The sequence below is a fragment of the Citrus clementina genome, unplaced genomic scaffold, assembly GCF_000493195.1.
Source record: "Citrus clementina cultivar Clemenules unplaced genomic scaffold, Citrus_clementina_v1.0 scaffold_2, whole genome shotgun sequence".
NCBI lineage: Eukaryota > Viridiplantae > Streptophyta > Magnoliopsida > Sapindales > Rutaceae > Citrus > Citrus x clementina.
In genome coordinates this window covers 9,841,668-9,860,270 of record NW_006262688.1, presented here as the reverse complement: position 1 = coordinate 9,860,270, position 18,603 = coordinate 9,841,668, and the positions used below count along the sequence as shown (strand labels likewise).

Genomic DNA, 18,603 nt, shown 5'->3' with positions numbered 1-18,603 from the left:
AGAGTTTTTATTTTATTTTTAAATATGTCCTTAATTCAATTATATTTTTTTCCAATTGAAATTAGTGACTTATTTTATAAAATGAGTAAATTATATATTTACTATATAGATAAAAAAACATTAGGGGGTAAAATGTTATTACTTTAATTTATTTAAAAAAAATTCTAATTGAAAAAAAGTATGTCAATCTAATATAAAATTGTCACTAGTATTAAACTACTTAAAAAAAATATGTAGTAACAATTATCAATATTTTCATAAACTTTTTATGTAAATTTTGAGATTTTATTTATGAGTTATATTAACTAAGATAAAATTTGAATATTTTGAGGAGCTTTAATTTGATAGAAAAATCATCAACAACTGGTTCTTTAAAGAGAGTCAGAGTGTTTGGCAAAGAAACAACAACACCCAAATACATTTTTGTTAGGTTGAATTTAGTTTATAATTGAAACTTTTGATTAATAATATTTTTATAATTTAAAAAGAGGAATAAATTTGAATTATTTAATTTATTGAAACCTGGTAATTAAGTACTTGACTTCAAACATTAAAGTTTTACTTCAATTTTTAATTGATTGTAATTACATGTATTCATTTATTTCAGCTTAAAATCCTTAATTAATATATTAATCCTTATATGATCCTTGTATAATTACATTTTATTAGAGTCAGATTTCATAATTGTAAAATAGTATTTTATTTTTTTAATTGCTTTTGTTTTCTACTCTTTTTATGTAACTATTTTTGTTTATAACTTATAGCAATAAGATTTTTCGTGCCCCCCTTATTTGATGCAATTTTTTTTACTTATAAATTTTTATGCTCACTTTAAAATATAAATTTTATAATTTAGCCCGGAGTAATACAAATTCCTGAGTCCGCCCCTGCATATGGGCACAGAAAACAATTTTACTTCTAGGCCATCTATGGAATCGATCTTTTCACATCCGTAAGGAAGCTTAGTAATGAAGTCATGGTAAGATATTCTTTGCCCATCAGACCAAATATTCTTTATTTAATTTGAAGAAAAATACATAAAGCGTCTATTTCTACAGCTCCGATCATTGTAAGATCGAAACGAATTTCGGATCATCTTACACTTTGAACAAGAGAATTAATTACTATTCTATTGAAAATTCAAACACTTTTTTTTCTCATTGATTCTTTTTTATTTATGTCATGGAAATGTCTTTTTTTTTTCCCTTTATGTGGATTGGTTGGATTTGGAATCTTTCCCTTCCTTGAAATTAAAGGAATTGCGATATGGACATTCATAGGCTAGTCACCATTGAACGAAATCCCTAACAGTGAGAAATGTCATTTGATACTGATGACTTGAGTAGACCCTGTTCTGGTTATTAGGATTGAGTCTTAGAGAACACGCAAGACTAGCCTAGCGATTCATTTTATGTATAAAGGTCATCCATATAATTAAGTCAAGAGTCAACCACATTTTGGTCATCGCAATTGGGGCCTAGGACATTTAGAACAGCGAACAGCCTATCCGTTTCTTGCCTTGTCTTTTTTCGGTATATTAAATCAATTGGTATCCAAAAATCATATTAGTCCCCGACTAATCTAGATTCAAGTCGGGTAGAACTAATAGGACGACAAAACTCTCTCAACAAGTATTTAAAGTAGTTACATTTTCAAATTTTAAACCGAAGACATTGGTTAAGTTAGAACAGTTCATGCCAGCTGATCTACGTACTTGTTGGTTTTCTTACCTTGTCCTTTGTAGAAGCTCATGTATATATCTTTATTTCTCTTCGGCGAATGTAGGAAAACTCAACTCCATAAAAAATTGTGTAATAATTATTCATAGACAAATTTATGCGGTGATAAATCCTGAAGAGGATTGTTGCAATGATAACTCTCCATAGAAAGCTGAATAATAAAATCCTCGAACAAATCCCTGCATATTATAAGCATACCATAGAGTTGACGGCGTTTGCTTCTATAAAAGGAAAGTTAAAGCTACATTCTTAGGAGATAGGACTGTTATATGCGACAACAGAAAAAAAAATGGTTTTTTGAAAAAAAAAGGTTGACCAAAGAATAGGAAGTTGCTTCTAATTGAAATAATTCATGGATGCCCAATAAAGTTTAAATTCACTTGTTCAAGAAATCAATATTATTAATACGGATTTCACAATTTCCTAACACTTACGAGTTTGTCCATTACTCACAGTTTTCATGGAGGAAATGTTAATGGACAATCTTCACAACGGTGAGAGGGAAGCCCAGATTCAAGCTGCAAGTGAACTCGGTAAGCTGAGTAGAAGACAGAAGCACAAGTTGGTTGAGAGAGGAATCATTGCCCTTTTGATTTCGACGCTTCGTTCAAAGATTATGAAGCTACTGAAAATTAAATCAAAATTTTATTTTTGCGGAGAGGTACAATAGATTATTGGTTGTCTTCTTTTTTTTTCTTTAATTTTATTTTCTTTTTTAATTTATAAATGATAAGCTCGAGCCTCTATAAACACTTTAACAGACCCATTCACAATAGGCTTTAAAATTTTTTGCCCCTATCTAGACTCTCATGTGGAGAGTCAGGCCGACCCAAGTTTTTTTACATACCTTAAGATTGTTAATTTCCCTCATACTGAAATAGTATATATTATTTACCTCCTTACTGCTTTCATAATAGTCAATAACCTCTTTGGTATCATAATTTTCTAATATTGCCTTTATTTTTAAATACACTTTTGTCATATTTATTATAAATTAAATAAATCATATAAATAAAATTAAAAAAAATTAAGCATTAAAAATGAGAAAATATATATTTAGGTGTAAATAAAAAATTGAATAATAAGATACTTTTCTGGTACTTTTTGGTATTTTTTAAAACTATTTTTCTTATAATAAATATATATTTTATATTGCCAAAATAAATTATTGAACAAATAACTCATTTACCTCTCTTTCCTTTAATTTTTTATGATAGTAGTTTTTCAATATAAGGAAAACACTCAAGGAGTTAATTAGCATATGTTAATCTTAGTAAGAAAAAACTCACAATCTCCTAAATTTTACGCTTTTCATCATAAGTACACCCCTTAACAACCTGCATGATTGGGTTGGCTTAGATTATAAATTTCATCCAACCCATTTAGGTTAAAATTTTTCAACTTGTGCTATTCATAATTTGGTTGGTTGGTTAAAAATTTTCAACTCAACCTAACCCAACCCGCCATCCCACGCAATTTTTTTTTTTAAATTTTGTGTTATTAACAATTTACTGAACTAATTTTATAAACAACACAAGTTCTTGGATTCTTGCAGCATTCTCTAATGGTGTGTTTACTAAGAAGTAATTGAAATGGAGTGGAATCGAAATTGGCTGGAACCAAAATGAGGAATGAGAATCAAAATAAACTATTTACTTTAGTTGTGGGAATCGAAATTGGAACAAACTGTACTGCTATTGAATTGTTTACTTTATATTGGAATTGAAATGAATAGTTACAAGTTACTAAACTGATCTTAGTTTATTATTATTGTTGTTGTTGTTGTTGTTGTTTATAATCATTATATTAATAATAGTAATTATTATTCTTATTGTTATTATTATTGTAATTAATACTTATAATTATTTCTAATAATAATAATAACAACAACAATATTATAATTATTGTTGTTATAATAATAATAATATGAAGGATAAAATGAGAATTTTAATATTTAAGTGGCGGTAATCTAATCACTTTAAGGAATGAAAATTACATTCCCACCTCTTCTATTAGAATGGAAACTCTAATAATTATTTCCAATTTTAGGTGAGACTCATCACTTTAACTTTTATTTCATCTCTTATTTAAATAAGTAAACACATCATTCATTCTTATTTATTGATTCTCATTTCCATTTCCAACAAGTAAACACACCATAATTTTATTGTATAACTGAAACAATTCCATACCTTAATATCAAAATGCATCATCGTTAAAAAATTGAGGAGCAATTACTTAAAACAAAATGCCGCCGTATAGCGGCGAAAGTAAAGCAGATAGACATATAGTAGAATCCGCAAAAAAACAAGTGCCTCGTTGGCTGTACTTCATTTTGTTGTTATGAGTTCCAAGACTCTATCGTCGGATATTTGTTAGTTTCCAATATATTGTTTTCAATCTCACTATTTCTAAAATATCTCTTTGATTTGAAAACGTAATCAAACTTAAAAATAAATAAAAAAAGGACACAGAGATATTATCTATGGTGTTGCTCCAATAGAACAGCTGCACCGTACATTCGTCATTATCATACTTGCCAAGATATGGTTGATTTTGTTGATTGAGCATATTCATAGATTTAGTTAGCGGTGATATAGAAGGATTCATTTCTCTTTCTAATTATGTTCTTTTGTTCGCGCGCTTAGTTGTTTTAATGAGAATAAACCTTTCTATCTAAAAAATATTTTATTCTCTTGTAATGAGTATTTCATTAATGATATCAATTTTATCGTTACTTGTAATAAATTTTCGTAACATACACTGCGCGATAATATCTGAGTACGGTGTAACTGTGATACCGTAACACAGTTGCATTTAGCCGTTAGATCTACTTAGATAAGTGGAGTCCATTGAGATCCAATCGTACCACAGTTGCACCACAATTTTTCCTTATATATATATATATATATAAAATAAAAAATTATTATCGATAATGAACAATACCCAGATGCATGGTGCAGGCGTTGCATCTTAGTCATACCATCGTCCATTATCCGTATTATAGCCATGTTACAAGCATCGGATCACGAGACTTGTAGCTAAGCCCAAGCTCTTGTCTATCATCAGCACAGCTTGCCCACTGATTGGATACCAAAACCAGGGTGACCAGCGATACTTTGATCGAAAAATCTTCTCTACTTAATCTAGACAACAGCCAAAAAACATATAGCATTTGTTTTGCTTCTCAGATTCATGTAACGCAAAGAGTTTGGATCATCGAGAGAATAAATTAATATTCTAATGAAAATTCACACTCTTTTTTCACTTTGATTCTTTGGTTTGTTTCATGGAAAAGATCTTTTTATTTATGTGAATATGTTGGATTTGGAATCTTACCCTTACTTAAAGTAAAAGGAAATTCAATCTGGATATACATTACCATAAGCTAGTCACACTCTTGGCCGAAGCCCCTGTGGTTAAAAAAAAAAAAAAAGTCATTCTACTAGGGTTGGCAATGGGACGTGATGGGATGAAATTTATCAATCCCAATCTCATCTCGTATATACAAGTGAGATAAAAAGACGTCTCACTCTCGTCTCTATATTTTTTTTTAAGACAAAAATATGTCCCGATCCCGTACCAAAAGAGATGGGATCATGCCGAATGCCATTCCAATTGGAAAAATCCTCATTCTTAATCGGCAATGAGACGGGATGGGACATAATTTACTAATCTCACTCCTGTCCCTTATATGCAAGTGAGATAAAAAAATATCTCACTTCCGTCCTTAAATTTTTTTATGAGACAAAAATATGTCTCAATCCCGTCCCAAATAGGATGGGATCCCGCAGGATCCCGTCCCAAATTTCGGACTAAAAAATAACTCTCTCTCTCTCTCTCTCTCTCTCTCTCTTTATATATATATATATATATATATATATATATATACATACATATATACGATTAATTGCTTTATCTAAAAGAAAAGTTTTAAAAATAGGTTATCTTGAATGTCCTAAGGCCCAACCTTAATAACGATAATGTGATAGACTTAATTCATCTATGTAGAATGTAGGGATGGGAAAAAGACTTAATTCATCTATGTAGAATGTAGAGATGACAATTTTTCCCGATTAGTGTAGAAAAATATGAGAAAACTTTAAAATCGTAAAATTTTAAAGCATTTAGAAAGTGAAGTTTTAAAACCCCACAATTTTAAATCTTTTATTGACTTTCCTATACTTTAAAATCTTAGATTAAAAAATTTCTATATATATATATAACCATTTCAAATAATTCAGTTGAGTTGACCCATCCTGATTATCATGAGTTGGGTTGAGGACACATCCAGAGCTACTTATTGAATAGTCTCATCCTATGTAACTATTGTACAAGTTCTCCCTCGAATGTAGGATAACTCAACTGACAAAAAACATCTTGTGTAATAAATTATTCATAAAAGCAATATTATGGGGTGTGATCATGTGATTCATGTCAATAAATAATGAATCCTTAAGAGGATTCTTGCAATGATAACCTACCATAAAGTTGAATAATAAAATCCTCTAATAAATCCCTGCATATGATAAGCATTCCATAAAGCCGACGGCGTATGCGCCTACAAAAGGAAAGTTAAAGCGACGCTCTGAGGAGTTAGGAACCGTTATTCTATTTCCAAATCAGCTATGCAACAACAAAAAGAAAAAAATGAAAAAAAAAAAAAGCTGACCAAAGAATAGGAAGTTGCTTCTAACTGAAACAATTCATGGATACCCAATAAAGCTTAAAGTCACTTGTTTAAGAAACCAATATTATTAATATCCATTTCACAATTTTCTAGCACTTAATAAGAGTTTGGACACTACTCACAGCTTTCATGGAGGAAATGTTAATGCATAATCTTTTAAACGGCGAGAGAGAGACCCAGATTCAAGCTGCAAATGAACTTGGTAAGTTGAGTAGAAGACAGAAGCACAAGTTGGTTGAGAGAGGAATCATTGCTCCTTTGATTTCGATGCTTTGTTCGCAAGATTATGAAGCCGTTGAAGCTGCTCTGCTATCTTTGCTCAGCCTTGCCTGTGGCAGTGAACGGTTAGTCTTTTGATCAAGAAAATATATTGTTCAAATTTAGTGGCAGAGTTCGTTAGAAAAAAATAATATAGAATTGTGAACTAACTCTTACTTGTAATTTTGCAGAAACAAGATTCGGATTGTAAAATCTGGGATTGTACCAGTATTGTTAGAGGTCCTTCAATGCCAAAGCACGACGCTGATCGAACTCACAGTAGCAGCAATGTTGATTCTCTCTTCTTGCTTGGAAAACAAGTTAGAAATTGCATCTTCTGGGGCCATACAACGGCTGGTTGAAATCCTCAATGGAGATCTTGCCGATGATGATAATAGTTATGGCAGGATTAGCGTCCAGGCAAAGATTGATGCTATTGCCACTCTTCATAATCTCTCAACTTGCCACCAGCTCATCTCACCAATTGTCTCCTCTGGTGTGACCTATTGCTTGCTTCAGCTAATCCATAGTTCAGAAAAATCATCCGGGTTGACAGAGAAGGCCATTGCATTGCTTGAAAATATCGTGTCATCATCAGAAGACGCGCTACAAGAAATTGCTGCTACTTGCGGTGCAATTCGGGCATTGGTTGAGACGATCGAAGAGGGCTCTCCGCAATGCAAAGAACACGCGGTGGCAATTCTGTTACTGATATGCAAAAGCTGCAGAGACAAATATAGAAGTTCAATTTTAAAGGAAGGTGTGATGCCTGGGCTGCTTCAGCTGAGTGTGGATGGAACATGGAGGGCTAAAAATATGGCTAGAGACTTGTTGCTGCTTCTGAGAGATTGCTCAAGCTTTGGTTCGAGAAGTAAACAGTTAAAAAATGAGCTGGTGGAGCAGATTATGCAAGAAATTGATGCTGAAGGAGACACAGTTGCTGGGACTACGCTGAGACTGGTTGAGGAGATGATTGCTAAGCTTAGTACCCTATGAATGATAATTGTTTCTTTCAATTTCGGAATTGAATTGAGTTTTGATTAGCCTTAGGTTTCCTGGTTATTACAAAATAAAGTCTATCTGACCTTTGACTTTGGTTTTGGGTTTGTGTAAGTAATGATTAGGAATTCCGTATGCCCTGGCTGATTCCGGTGTTTGATCTTTTGTAAGTGAATGAGATTATATGTGTGAGCATCTATCTTTTCATTCAGGTAATCGGGCACAATCCTTCAAAAATATTCATGCCATGAAAGCTTATCGCTTTTCATGTGTGCCACATTTGTCAAGACAAATACATTTCAAAAGAAAATGACACTAAAATCTAGTGAGAAGACTATTTAACGACATTAGAAACGATATTCATAGGCTTGATTAGGAAATTATGGTAATTACGCTCCCAAGAATGTCCCTATTCAAGTAGTCAATGCTCTTTCTGCATTGATTCTTTTATAGTCGGATAATTATTAGCAATGCAGAATAAAGCAGTAGGTCAACAAATACACACACAAATCTCCCCAGTTTGAGCTCTGGTCTACAGTCTACTATCTAGCACATAACAAACTGTTACCGATGCCATCAAGATAAACAATTATGCAAGGAGAACAAATATTTTGCTCAGCTTCAAAGTGATTATGGGAAAGCATCTTTAGAAAATATTTACTACAAGAAACAAACTTCCCTAAACCTTCCACAACATGCACCATTTAACACTGCCCCAAGTATGATACTCATAAACTAGAATTGAGTTTCAGTATCAATGAACAAATAACATACCAAAATGCTCTCCAAGCCAGTGATTAAATTGGGATGGATAGATAATACTGAACTAACAAAACTCTAGCATAACTGTTGCAAGCTGCCTAATCAGATAATGCTGTTATTAGGCATTCTAGTAACAAAATCCAGTATTAAGATAAACCATTGACCAATAATCTATTGAAATAACAATAATCAACAAAATCGGCGGGTTCATGCTTCATCACTTAACCTGCTAAAATTAGGTTATTCAACCCCGCTTGATAACAAGAACATGTACGTATCATTCTCCTACATATGTTTGTTTGGAGATTTATTTCATCAAAACTATTGCATCTATCTACCTGTAGAGAAGGATGGTCAACAAACTGTTTGCATGATCACAGGGCATATTTCACCCTGACCTTCTATAAATGCTATAAGCTACTGCAATAGTTGCCACTGCTCCAACTACAGCAGCAGCTGTAAGGACATCCCTTTGCTCAAATGATCCTAGCCAGCTTGTCAATCTGCCTTGACCATTGGTTTCTATCTGTTTATTTTCTCCAGTAACATCTGAACTTCTGTCCTTGCAACATGAAAAGCCACTGGCACCCTGGCAACAGCCACCAGTGACATTTTCCTTTGTGACCTGAGTGTTACCATCTTCAAGCTTCTTGCTTTTTGATTCCTCTTTTCCATTTGGAAGCTTCTTTTCATCCACTTTCTCAACTTCAGCAGATTGCCCCAATTGGCCTCTGCAGATGATTATTGTTAATGTTATGCTCTTCTAATATGCTCAATATTGCTAAACATGAGAAGGTAATACCAGTGTATACAGAAAATACAGAAAACAATGCTACCAAGTAAATGCCTACATAACAGAATTTATGCAATCAGGCTTTCTAAAGGTACATTGTACAGCCGAAATATGTGACAAAAAATACTGACCCGGGTATTGTACACACTCCAGATGAAATGCAAATAAACAAACATTTAATCAACATTGATGACTACAAATACCAAAGAGGGAACTGAGTACAACAATTTTATTTTTGAAACAAAGCATAGTATAGTATTTATTTATAATGCAATAAATAACAAACAAAAAGAGATGGATAGTACTAAAGGAAAACTCAAGAGAATGAAAAAGATTATTACTACAGTCGACTCACAAGCAAGCTTAACAATTAAGACTGTGAAAGGGGACCAGGGATATAACATAAAGAAGAGACATTACAGCATTAACAGCAAATATAGATAGGGAACGAGTGAAGAAGAGAAAACTTTTCCTGCATTACTATCTAAATGCACAAATATATCCTAACCCATTCCCCATTCATTACTGCAATATTTAACCGATATAGTTTATACATTCGATAATATCCACAAAAGAAACAAAAAGGCATAACCGTTGAACACAATTTGCAATCTAGCACCTCATTCTGGAAATAATTTTTGGGTAAAAACATCAGCAGCACCCTAAGAAAATTCCATGAAGACAGAAAATGTATAACACAAACCTCCAAAGTCTTTCAATTATTTCGCCCTTGGCAATATGCTGATCCAGTATTGCAGGCACATCATCAGGAGTGACATAGCCATACCTGCAATCCAACACCAAGAACTATCAATGCCATAAACAACCCAATTCTATTGAATTTCCAGCTACTAAACATTAATGACAATGCGAGAGACTTGAATAGGATCCAGATCTTACCAGTGGCCCATAATTTTCCCTTCTGAATCAGGACTGTAGACGATCAAGTTACCAGCATATTTGTGGCCCCCGATATGAGAGCATGGCTTAACAAAGATCTGATCTTTCAGTCCTCGCGAATCAATCTCCGCATTGAATTTTTCAATAAGAGCTGGGCCACAAACACCACATCTCTTATCTCGACTACCATGGGAGCATACGAAGACATATGAACCAGTCAACCCTTCCTGGACTCCCGAAGCCCATGGCTTTCCATTAACAAGCACATCATCGACAAAGCTATCCACATCCGACTCCTTCAAACCCCTATAAGTTCAAAATCACAACTCGAATCTCAGCATCAATAAACATCATCTTCAATATATGAAGAACAAATCAATTCCCATACAAAAATGAAACCTAAGCCAAAATCATTACTCACTTGTATTTAATCATTTCAGGGAAAATCAACACATCTCCATCAGTACCTTCTCCTCCTCCACATACTGTCATTAAAGACTACCAAATCACAGTCGTCAATCGATTAGCTATTGATGCATCAATCAATCAGCCGCATAATTTTTTCAAAAGAAAAGAAAAGAGAAATGAAAGAAACCTTGACGGTCATGTCGTCTTTGCGAGTTTTGAGAGCAGAGGCAAGGAGCTTGGGGAGGGTATCAGTGTCGGAGGCTTCTACACGTGCGACCCACATTTCGGGTCCCTTAAAGCAGAGGAACACGTGGCGGCCGTAGGGATTGACGGTTCCGGTCAGCTTCTCCTTATACATCTCCTCTCGTGTGAACCCGTACTTGGCGTCGTCTTCAGCTGAGATCGTCGACATGTTGTTGGTGTCGGTGCGCGTAATTAGGATTCGGGTTCTCGTCCGGGTCGGGTGGAGTGCGTGGGAGAGAATGAGAAGAGGTTTTGCTTGATGGAGGGGGTGGTAGCGAGCTGCTGCTGCTGCTGCTGGAGTTATGAGAATGCGAAAGGGGTCCCCAATGCGCATAGGTGGGGGAGGCTGTTTCCTTTTGCGTGCGTACGTTTGGTAGGAAGATGATAAAAATGCCCCGTGGGAGAGTGAGCTACACGCGCTCGGCTGAGAGACGGGTGCTGGGATTTGGTGCGGTTGTGGTGTTGGAGAGAATGGTAGATCTCACTTGGAAATAAGACGGCTTCTTTTTATGACTTAATGATGTTTTTAAATATTTTTCACTTAATATAATCAAGTAAATTTTCTTCTTTTAATTTTGGCTTTAAAAAGTGTTAATTATTCTCAGGTATTTTTTTAAAAAAATGAATAAAGTAATTACTTTTCAAACAAAGTTGTAAGTTATTGACTTGAAAAACGTGGAAAATAATTGAATATAGGATGTAGTGTTTTGAGTTTTTATGATTTTTCTTTTTTTTTTAAATTTACTTTTTATGACTTTAAGAAACATATTTTCTATTTTAAAAAAAATTCTCTCACAAGTAAAAGATGCTTAACTACATTAAAACCGCTATAAAATAATATTGTTGATTTAGCAAAGCTATTTATTTATTAATAAAGGAATGATTTATTAATTTATTGATAAAAAATATTTTTTAATTTAGAAAGAGTTTTTTTTTAAAAAAAAAAGTTTTGATGTTACACGTATATACTTATTTATAAAAGAATATAAATCTTGCTTTCTCAAGTCAACAGTATCTTCTCTATCGGTTAGACCCCCATAATAATATAGCTTAGTTAGGAAACTTGTAATTATATAATATCTTTCTTTCTTTATTCCATTTGTATAATCATGTACATGCATATCACTATTGTGTAATCCTTTGACAATGAGGACGAGGTTGAGTTCAATTTAGTAACAAAGAAAAAACAAATAGATTTAGATATATATATTTGTAAAGAGTTGAATTTAAATAATTAAAATTGTAAAAAATTCTTAATAATTTTATTTCTTATTTATTATTAATTTTTATTTGATTAATTATTAATTAATATTTTCATTGGGCCACAAAGGATTCAAAAGAAATTTATTATTTTATGCATTTAGTAAATTATTAATTTAATACACTTGCTCAAATACCGAGCTCGAATTCTATTATTTAATAAATGTTATTAAATTACTAAACATCTATTTATCAAGATTTTACTGTGGATATATCTTTTATTGATTTTTTATTTGAAAAGAAAAGGACATTTTAAAAAAATATTGCCAAACACAATATTTTTATGCCTATTTAAAAATAAAAACACTCACATCACATTACAATATTACATTTTTCACTTTGTATACTAAATTCAACTTATATTACGCGAAAGATTTAAGCTCAAATAAAAGAAAACAATTTTCCCGCTATCCATTAAAAAGTTTAAATCATTTTCTTTGTGTGTTGTGAGAACCATTAAAGCAACTCCCTTAATTTCTTCTATTTAAAGATTTTTTACTTGGTTAACAAATTGGTAGGCTTCCTTTTAAGTTATTGAGCAATACATTTATCAAATCATTGTAAATAATTTTACTCTTTTTTGGGCAATTAAAATCAGATTATTTTCAGTACCTTTTTTCTTTTTTTTTTGCGTAATTATCCAAACAATTTGTTTGGTGAGTTCAATTCTAATAATCTAATTCGATAGTCACGGGTGCATCTTATAGTTACCTCTACTTTCTTGTGAATCCTAATTCCCTTTTCTCTCCACTCAGATTGGAGATATTTCGTGTACGCTACGTGGAGGATGCCACGTTGCTCCTTGTAAATTGGAGCGTGGAAGAAGCAAGCGCGTGGTCCCGGATTCAAAAGATTACTCAGGTCATAAGGTGACGAGTAGGCCGGGAGCTCACAACTAAGAGTCAAAACTGAATTGTGTAACGTAGGGTTTAGGGAAATCAGGTATTGGATCCATGAAAATTAAATGAGAGGATATCCAAAATTAATGGAATTAGCTTACGTGGTACACTATGGTTGGACGTTCAAGTTACTCATGCGTGACCAACACTGCACCGAACCACGTAATGGCAACGGATGGTTTAAGTCAACCCACGTGTCTTAGGGTTCTTACGTCATCCAGGAATAATGATCAATTAAAAAATTGATTTAGAAGAGTACCTGCCCGAGTTGAAGAACGTAACAATTATAAAATAATAGATTTAATAATAATAAACTCCTAATTCTCTAATTCTATATTGATAAAATTCTGACCTTTCAAAAATAAAAATTTTTGAAATTTGGCAGGGAAAGTGCCGCGAGCGTCATGGTGGCCTTGTGGGCCGCGCAGAGTGATGGGCTGATGACGCATGCTCTGACGAATAAACAAGATATATGTGGGGTCCTTTAGAACAAAACTACTAACTGCTCGTTACACGCTTTCTTTGCCCACAACCTAAAACTTCTTGATCAAAAAGCTACTTAATCATCATTCAAAAAAGGGAGGAAAAAATATACTTATTGGTTGATGCTTATTGGTTTTTTTTTAAGTATTTATGAGAATTGAACATTGTGTGTCCAAAGTATCCAAACTCTTGGATGCTACTAACATAAATGACATTTGTAATATATCATGATGTTTAAATGACATATTTACCTATACAATGATGGTAAGCACTCTTAAATGGACTTCTAAAATTCACTCAACCAAAATCGTAATATAATAATTTTTTTCATCCAATTATAGAATTTTGGAGTCAAGGAACTATGAATTTTTAATAATTTTGTTCCATTGAAGGTTTCGATATAGTTATCTTATTTATAATTATGTGAATTAGAATTTTACCACTTTTTCAAACTTTAAAGACCTTATATCATGTGTCATTTGTAATTATGTATGATTGAGATTTGATTACTTTTATACACTTTATCTAATAATCAACAATCAACAATATAAATCCCAAAATAAGCTCAAATCATAAGAGAATTCGAATTCTAAATACGTTCTCTATGAGAATAAGAAAGTTTTATATTATATTCAAGATGTAATATTTGTATCAATTTATACTTATCACAAACTACAACATTTTATGTCTAAAATGTGACATAATTTACCACTTAATGACTTTCTGCAGGCATGATTTTAAGAATAAAGTTCAAAATTCCACATTCGTATAAGTTGCATATTGCTCAAGGGTAGAGATTTTAACACCCATATGAAATTTTTATAACAGCTCTTTTAAATTTATTTCCTAAACTACCCTCAGATTATTTGATGGAATACAACTCCATGCATTAAAATCAATCATCTTCCCATAAATTTTTATCCAAAAAAAAAATTCATTTTAAATTGCATACAAAATTTAAATTTGATTTTTTTCTTCTTATTATTTAATACCCTCCTTCATAACTCGATTAGATCTTGTAATTTTCTTTTAAAAAAATCAATTAGAAAATAAAATATAAATGTAGATTATGTAATCGGGTGAGTGTAAAAAATTTGTTAAAAGAATAATTTATTTAAATGTTTAATTAAATTTCTATTCAAAACAAGAAATAAATTAATTTATGTTAATTTATTTTAAGTTATTTCAAGTAACGGAGTCTTATGAGAAATTTTGAGGGTGTCAAAAGACCTACTCATTGCTCAAACTTCACATTATTTTCATGAGAATGGATGAGTTCTAGTGATTTTGGGCGGTACCCAAGTAGCGATTGGGCTGAAATTCATGGCCACTCAGCCAGCATTGATTGTAAAGATTGAACAAGCAGAAAACTTGAACAACGGGCCTTAAAACGCGGGCGCCGGGGGGAGGGGGGGGGGGGGTGGTGGGGGGTGGGTTGGGTTGTGGGGGAGAGGGGGGGAGAGAGCAAATTCAGATCCATTTCATTGCATTTGCAATTTCCTTGGTGCCGTTTATCATAGAACTCCGCAAAGGAGCAATTACATTGCTTATATCAAAGGAACTACAATGTTAGTGTCCCCATTGCAATGGAAAAAACGAACCATTTGAAGCACAATACAAATGAGATGACCAGGAAAATTCTGGTTAAAAGGGAAAAAAATCACAAAAATCAGAAGAAATCAATCTCTAAATAATTACCTGAAGGTTTGACATCTACACCTGGCGTATTGTTATTTGTTGTTGGGGCATTTGGCACTTCAGTTCTCAGAGGCAAATCCATCACAGCTGGTTTCTGCTTTGGCACATCTGGAGGACTTGCGCAACGAATGAGTGCCCAATTCACACTTTGGAAGAATGGATGCCGTTTAACTTCAGTAGCACCACGCCTATAGGCAAGGCGATGCTGTGGTTCTTTTACAAGTAAACCTCTGATCAAGTCCCTAGCAGCAAAACTCACAGAAGGTGACTCTGGAAATCTTAATGGCTGGCCAACGACGTTAAAAAGTGTAGCACGGTTCCCTGCCCCCTTGAAAGGAGTTTTACCAAACAAAAGCTCATAGAGAAATATCCCAAATGTCCACCAATCCACAGCACTTCCATGGCCTTCACCTTTAATGATTTCTGGTGCTAAGTACTCGTGTGTACCCACGAACGACATTGATCGAGCACTCGTAGGTTCAGCAATGAGCTCAGGGAGAGGGCTCACTTGATTATGCATTTCGTTCTTTGGTTTTGTCTTCTTGTCTTTCTTAGGCTTGCTCTTCATGAAGCGTGGTGCAAAACATGCAGGTTGGATGCAATCTGGCTGTATTACACAGGTTGGTTCAATGCAAGCTGGTTGAACACAGTATGACAAATTCTTCGACTCCAAGCTGGTGTTTGAGGATTTGACCAGTGTTGGGCAGACAGCACATCTTAAAGAGAGGTCAAAATCTGAAAGCATTATGTGCCCATCTTCTCTTACCAGGACATTCTCTGGCTTAAGGTCTCTGTAGATGATCCCAAGCATGTGCAGATACTCCAAAGCGAGAAGAACTTCCGCCACATAAAACCTGCAAAATGGAGGAAATTAATGAAAATAATGATAATAATAGATATATTCTCAGCCCGATCATCGTCATTGTAGGTTTAATCAAACTTAAGCATCATCCTAGAAACCAATAGCTTCCAAGATACACTAAATGAAACATGCAGTGTGTCTCTTCACACATTCATAATGCATACACATAATAATATTACAAACCAACCTAATGTTTTATTAGATATCATATCAGCAAGCAATGCTGTTACTTTTTGTTGGGCAAAGGTTAATGTGTGATCAGGAATCAAGGTTTTAAACCCAGCCTTCAATAGGCCTTACCAATTTAACCATTATCATCTTTCATTTCGGATTCATTAAAACTTGTATCCCCAAACTTTTGATTTTGTTTGTATGTTCCTGGTAAAGCAAGGATAACAACTAAAAAGGAAAAGGGAACAAAAGCACACACGCACACATACATAGAAATTTATTGACTTGCATTAAAAAGTACATAAATTTAATGGTCCCAAGCAATTAGGATATTTGTTGGACTTGCAATTCTTAACAATAAATGGTTGAAAATAACACCAAAGGGGTGCTTACAAGTCTGCATCAATGTGATGCCACTAAGTAAACTAGTGCTGGCTTTAACTTATAAAACAATATGAAACTTGATTCACTGGGGCTTGGGTGTCAAAGACTTGACTGAAGGCCAAGGTAGTTTGAAGAAAAGAAGGGACTTCAAGAAAATACAATAGTAAGTACATTCAATAGCTTTTTCCAAGCTGCCAAAATGCACATGGAGAGATAATTGAGACTATCAATTACAAGAAACAGTACAGGAATCACATTCACAGGCTTAAACAAATAGCTTGAATTTTAATTTTTAAATGCACCTACTTAACCACCAGAACAATTAGCTAGAAGGAGAAAATAATTTCTAACCTGGCAGCATGCTCTGAAAAATACTTCCCTGGCTGTCTTTGCCTGAGTGCATGCAAATCTCCCCCAGGGCAAAACTCCATCACCAAACATGAGAACTTGTCCGTCTCAAAGTGTGTATACAAAGTTGGTAGAAATGGATGATCCAGAGATTGCAGTATTTCTCTCTCTGTCTGAGCTCTCAGAAGCTTCTTCCTACTTGCCAAAGCAGCTTTATCCATAACTTTCATGGCAAAATGAGTTTTAGTGCCCATCAACTCTGATAGATATACACTGCCTATATCTCCACACCCTAGCCTCTTCAACAATTTGAAGTGATTCAAACCTAACGACCCCATATGAGATCGGACGGCTTGAATTGCTTCCCATCTTACATCATTTGCCTTATGGGGTTTGTGAACAGCACTGCCGAAACTACTGGAGCTGCTTTCATCGCTAACATCACTTCCAGTGCTGCCCCTATACATACCTGTCTTTGTGCTCTCAACAAGATCACACGACTGACTCACTTCACCACTTTCAGCAGACTTCCCTATGCTACTTCTACACTCACTAACTTCTGTGTTGGTGAAACTTTGTTTGGCTTCTGTATACATAGTAGTAGTATACATACTATTTGAAGGACTTGGATAAAAGCTTGTTTCTGGTTGAGGCACTAAGTTGTGCCCCAATTGCCCAAGACCTGAGACAATATTTTCAGATTCTAATGAGCTGCTTGAGTTGCAATTCTCAGGAACATAAACCGGATGCTTATCACAGGATTCACTTTCCACCGTCAACACCATTTTCTGGAAAGAAGTTTCCACAGTTTTATCAAGAGCATTAACTGTGCCCACATATTCGAGTTTCCCCTTATTCAAATCATAGAAGGTTTTTGCAGTAGTTGCTAACTCCTCATGCTGCTTATGATCTTGGGCTATTCTCTGGATGTTCTTTTGATTGATTACAGAGCCATTTACATTGCAGATCGACTTCACACCACGATTTTCGGCACTTGCATACGAGATGGCGAGAGGCCCTTCATTACTGGACTGTTTCGGTGATGGAGGCCGAGAGGAACGAGGGGTAATTGATCTAGAAGGATGCTTGCTGCTTATTGCAGATGCTGAATTTTGTGTCTTGGACGAATCAACACCATTAGCAAGTGACTCCATTGAACAACTCAGCAGCACTGCAAAGCAGAAATCCCCAGCTAAGCAAAATGATTACCTTAATTTTAGCTATCAATTGCATTAATTACATAATTACAAACTTAAATGTCTTTCCAAGAATAGATTAGTTAAATTTTTTCTTTTTTTTAAAAAATAACTGTTACAATAAATCAATCCTATTTGCAACAAACAAATACCTAAATGCAAATTCAAAAAAAAAAAAAAAAGAATTCAATCCGAATCTACAAAATCCCATTAGAGATACAATCACCAATAATCCATCTAATTATATAATACAACAAGATATAATCAATAGTAAAATACTAGTAAAGAAAACTCACTAACCCATTAAAAAATTAAAGAAAAAAAATTCACCATTGCCTCCTGAAATTAAAGTAGTAATAACCCAGTTTGGTTGCCAAGAAAATGCATGAAAAGCAAAGAAACTGGGGGGGGGGGGGAATATCAACTTTTAGTCTTTTCATAATTAAACTAAAGGAATCTTTAAAAGAATTAAAAGGAACTAAAATCGAAAAAAGAAAAAAAGAAGACAAA

General features: G+C 33.8%; 3 protein-coding genes across 3 annotated transcripts in view; 1 reads left to right on the top strand and 2 right to left on the bottom strand.

Moving 5' to 3' along the window:
• The first annotated feature begins 6,540 nt into the window (after positions 1-6,540).
• On the top strand, positions 6,541-7,947 carry LOC18051224 (U-box domain-containing protein 41). The gene is made up of 2 exons (XM_006446538.2): positions 6,541-6,773; positions 6,879-7,947. Exons 1-2 carry the CDS (start codon positions 6,559-6,561, stop codon positions 7,681-7,683), a joined length of 1,020 nt encoding a protein of 339 aa, XP_006446601.1. The 5' UTR covers positions 6,541-6,558; the 3' UTR covers positions 7,684-7,947.
• Positions 7,948-8,502: 555 nt separating this feature from the next.
• On the bottom strand, positions 8,503-11,272 carry LOC18051223. The gene is made up of 5 exons (XM_006446537.2): positions 10,737-11,272; positions 10,563-10,639; positions 10,142-10,447; positions 9,945-10,028; positions 8,503-9,179 (listed from the first exon to the last, which is right to left on the bottom strand). The coding sequence occupies exons 1-5, from the start codon at positions 11,124-11,126 to the stop codon at positions 8,837-8,839; spliced, it is 1,200 nt and encodes a 399-aa protein (XP_006446600.1). The 5' UTR covers positions 11,127-11,272; the 3' UTR covers positions 8,503-8,836.
• A 3,641-nt stretch (positions 11,273-14,913) lies between these two features.
• LOC18051222 (protein kinase PVPK-1) overlaps positions 14,914-18,603 on the bottom strand; it is a 4,642-nt gene continuing 952 nt past the window's right edge. Inside the window, exons 2-3 of the mRNA XM_006446536.2 lie at positions 16,901-18,071; positions 14,914-15,986 (exon numbers count right to left, since the gene is read on the bottom strand). Coding sequence (XP_006446599.1) covers positions 15,104-15,986; positions 16,901-18,051 — 2,034 coding nt within the window. The 5' untranslated portion in view covers positions 18,052-18,071 and the 3' untranslated portion in view covers positions 14,914-15,103. The remainder of the gene's footprint in view (positions 15,987-16,900; positions 18,072-18,603) is intronic.

Excerpts from the sequence above, each read along its gene's own strand:
- LOC18051224 (XM_006446538.2), top strand. The coding sequence starts at position 6,559 with ATGGAGGAAATGTTAATGCATAATCTTTTAAACGGCGAGAGAGAGACC. Across the intron at positions 6,774-6,878 it reads CTTGCCTGTGGCAGTGAACG|AAACAAGATTCGGATTGTAA; the intron begins GTTAGTCTTTTG and ends GTAATTTTGCAG.
- LOC18051223 (XM_006446537.2), bottom strand. The coding sequence starts at position 11,126 with ATGCGCATTGGGGACCCCTTTCGCATTCTCATAACTCCAGCAGCAGCA. Across the intron at positions 10,448-10,562 it reads CCTGAAATGATTAAATACAA|GGGTTTGAAGGAGTCGGATG; the intron begins GTGAGTAATGAT and ends TTGAACTTATAG. Across the intron at positions 10,029-10,141 it reads GGGAAAATTATGGGCCACTG|GTATGGCTATGTCACTCCTG; the intron begins GTAAGATCTGGA and ends GTTGGATTGCAG.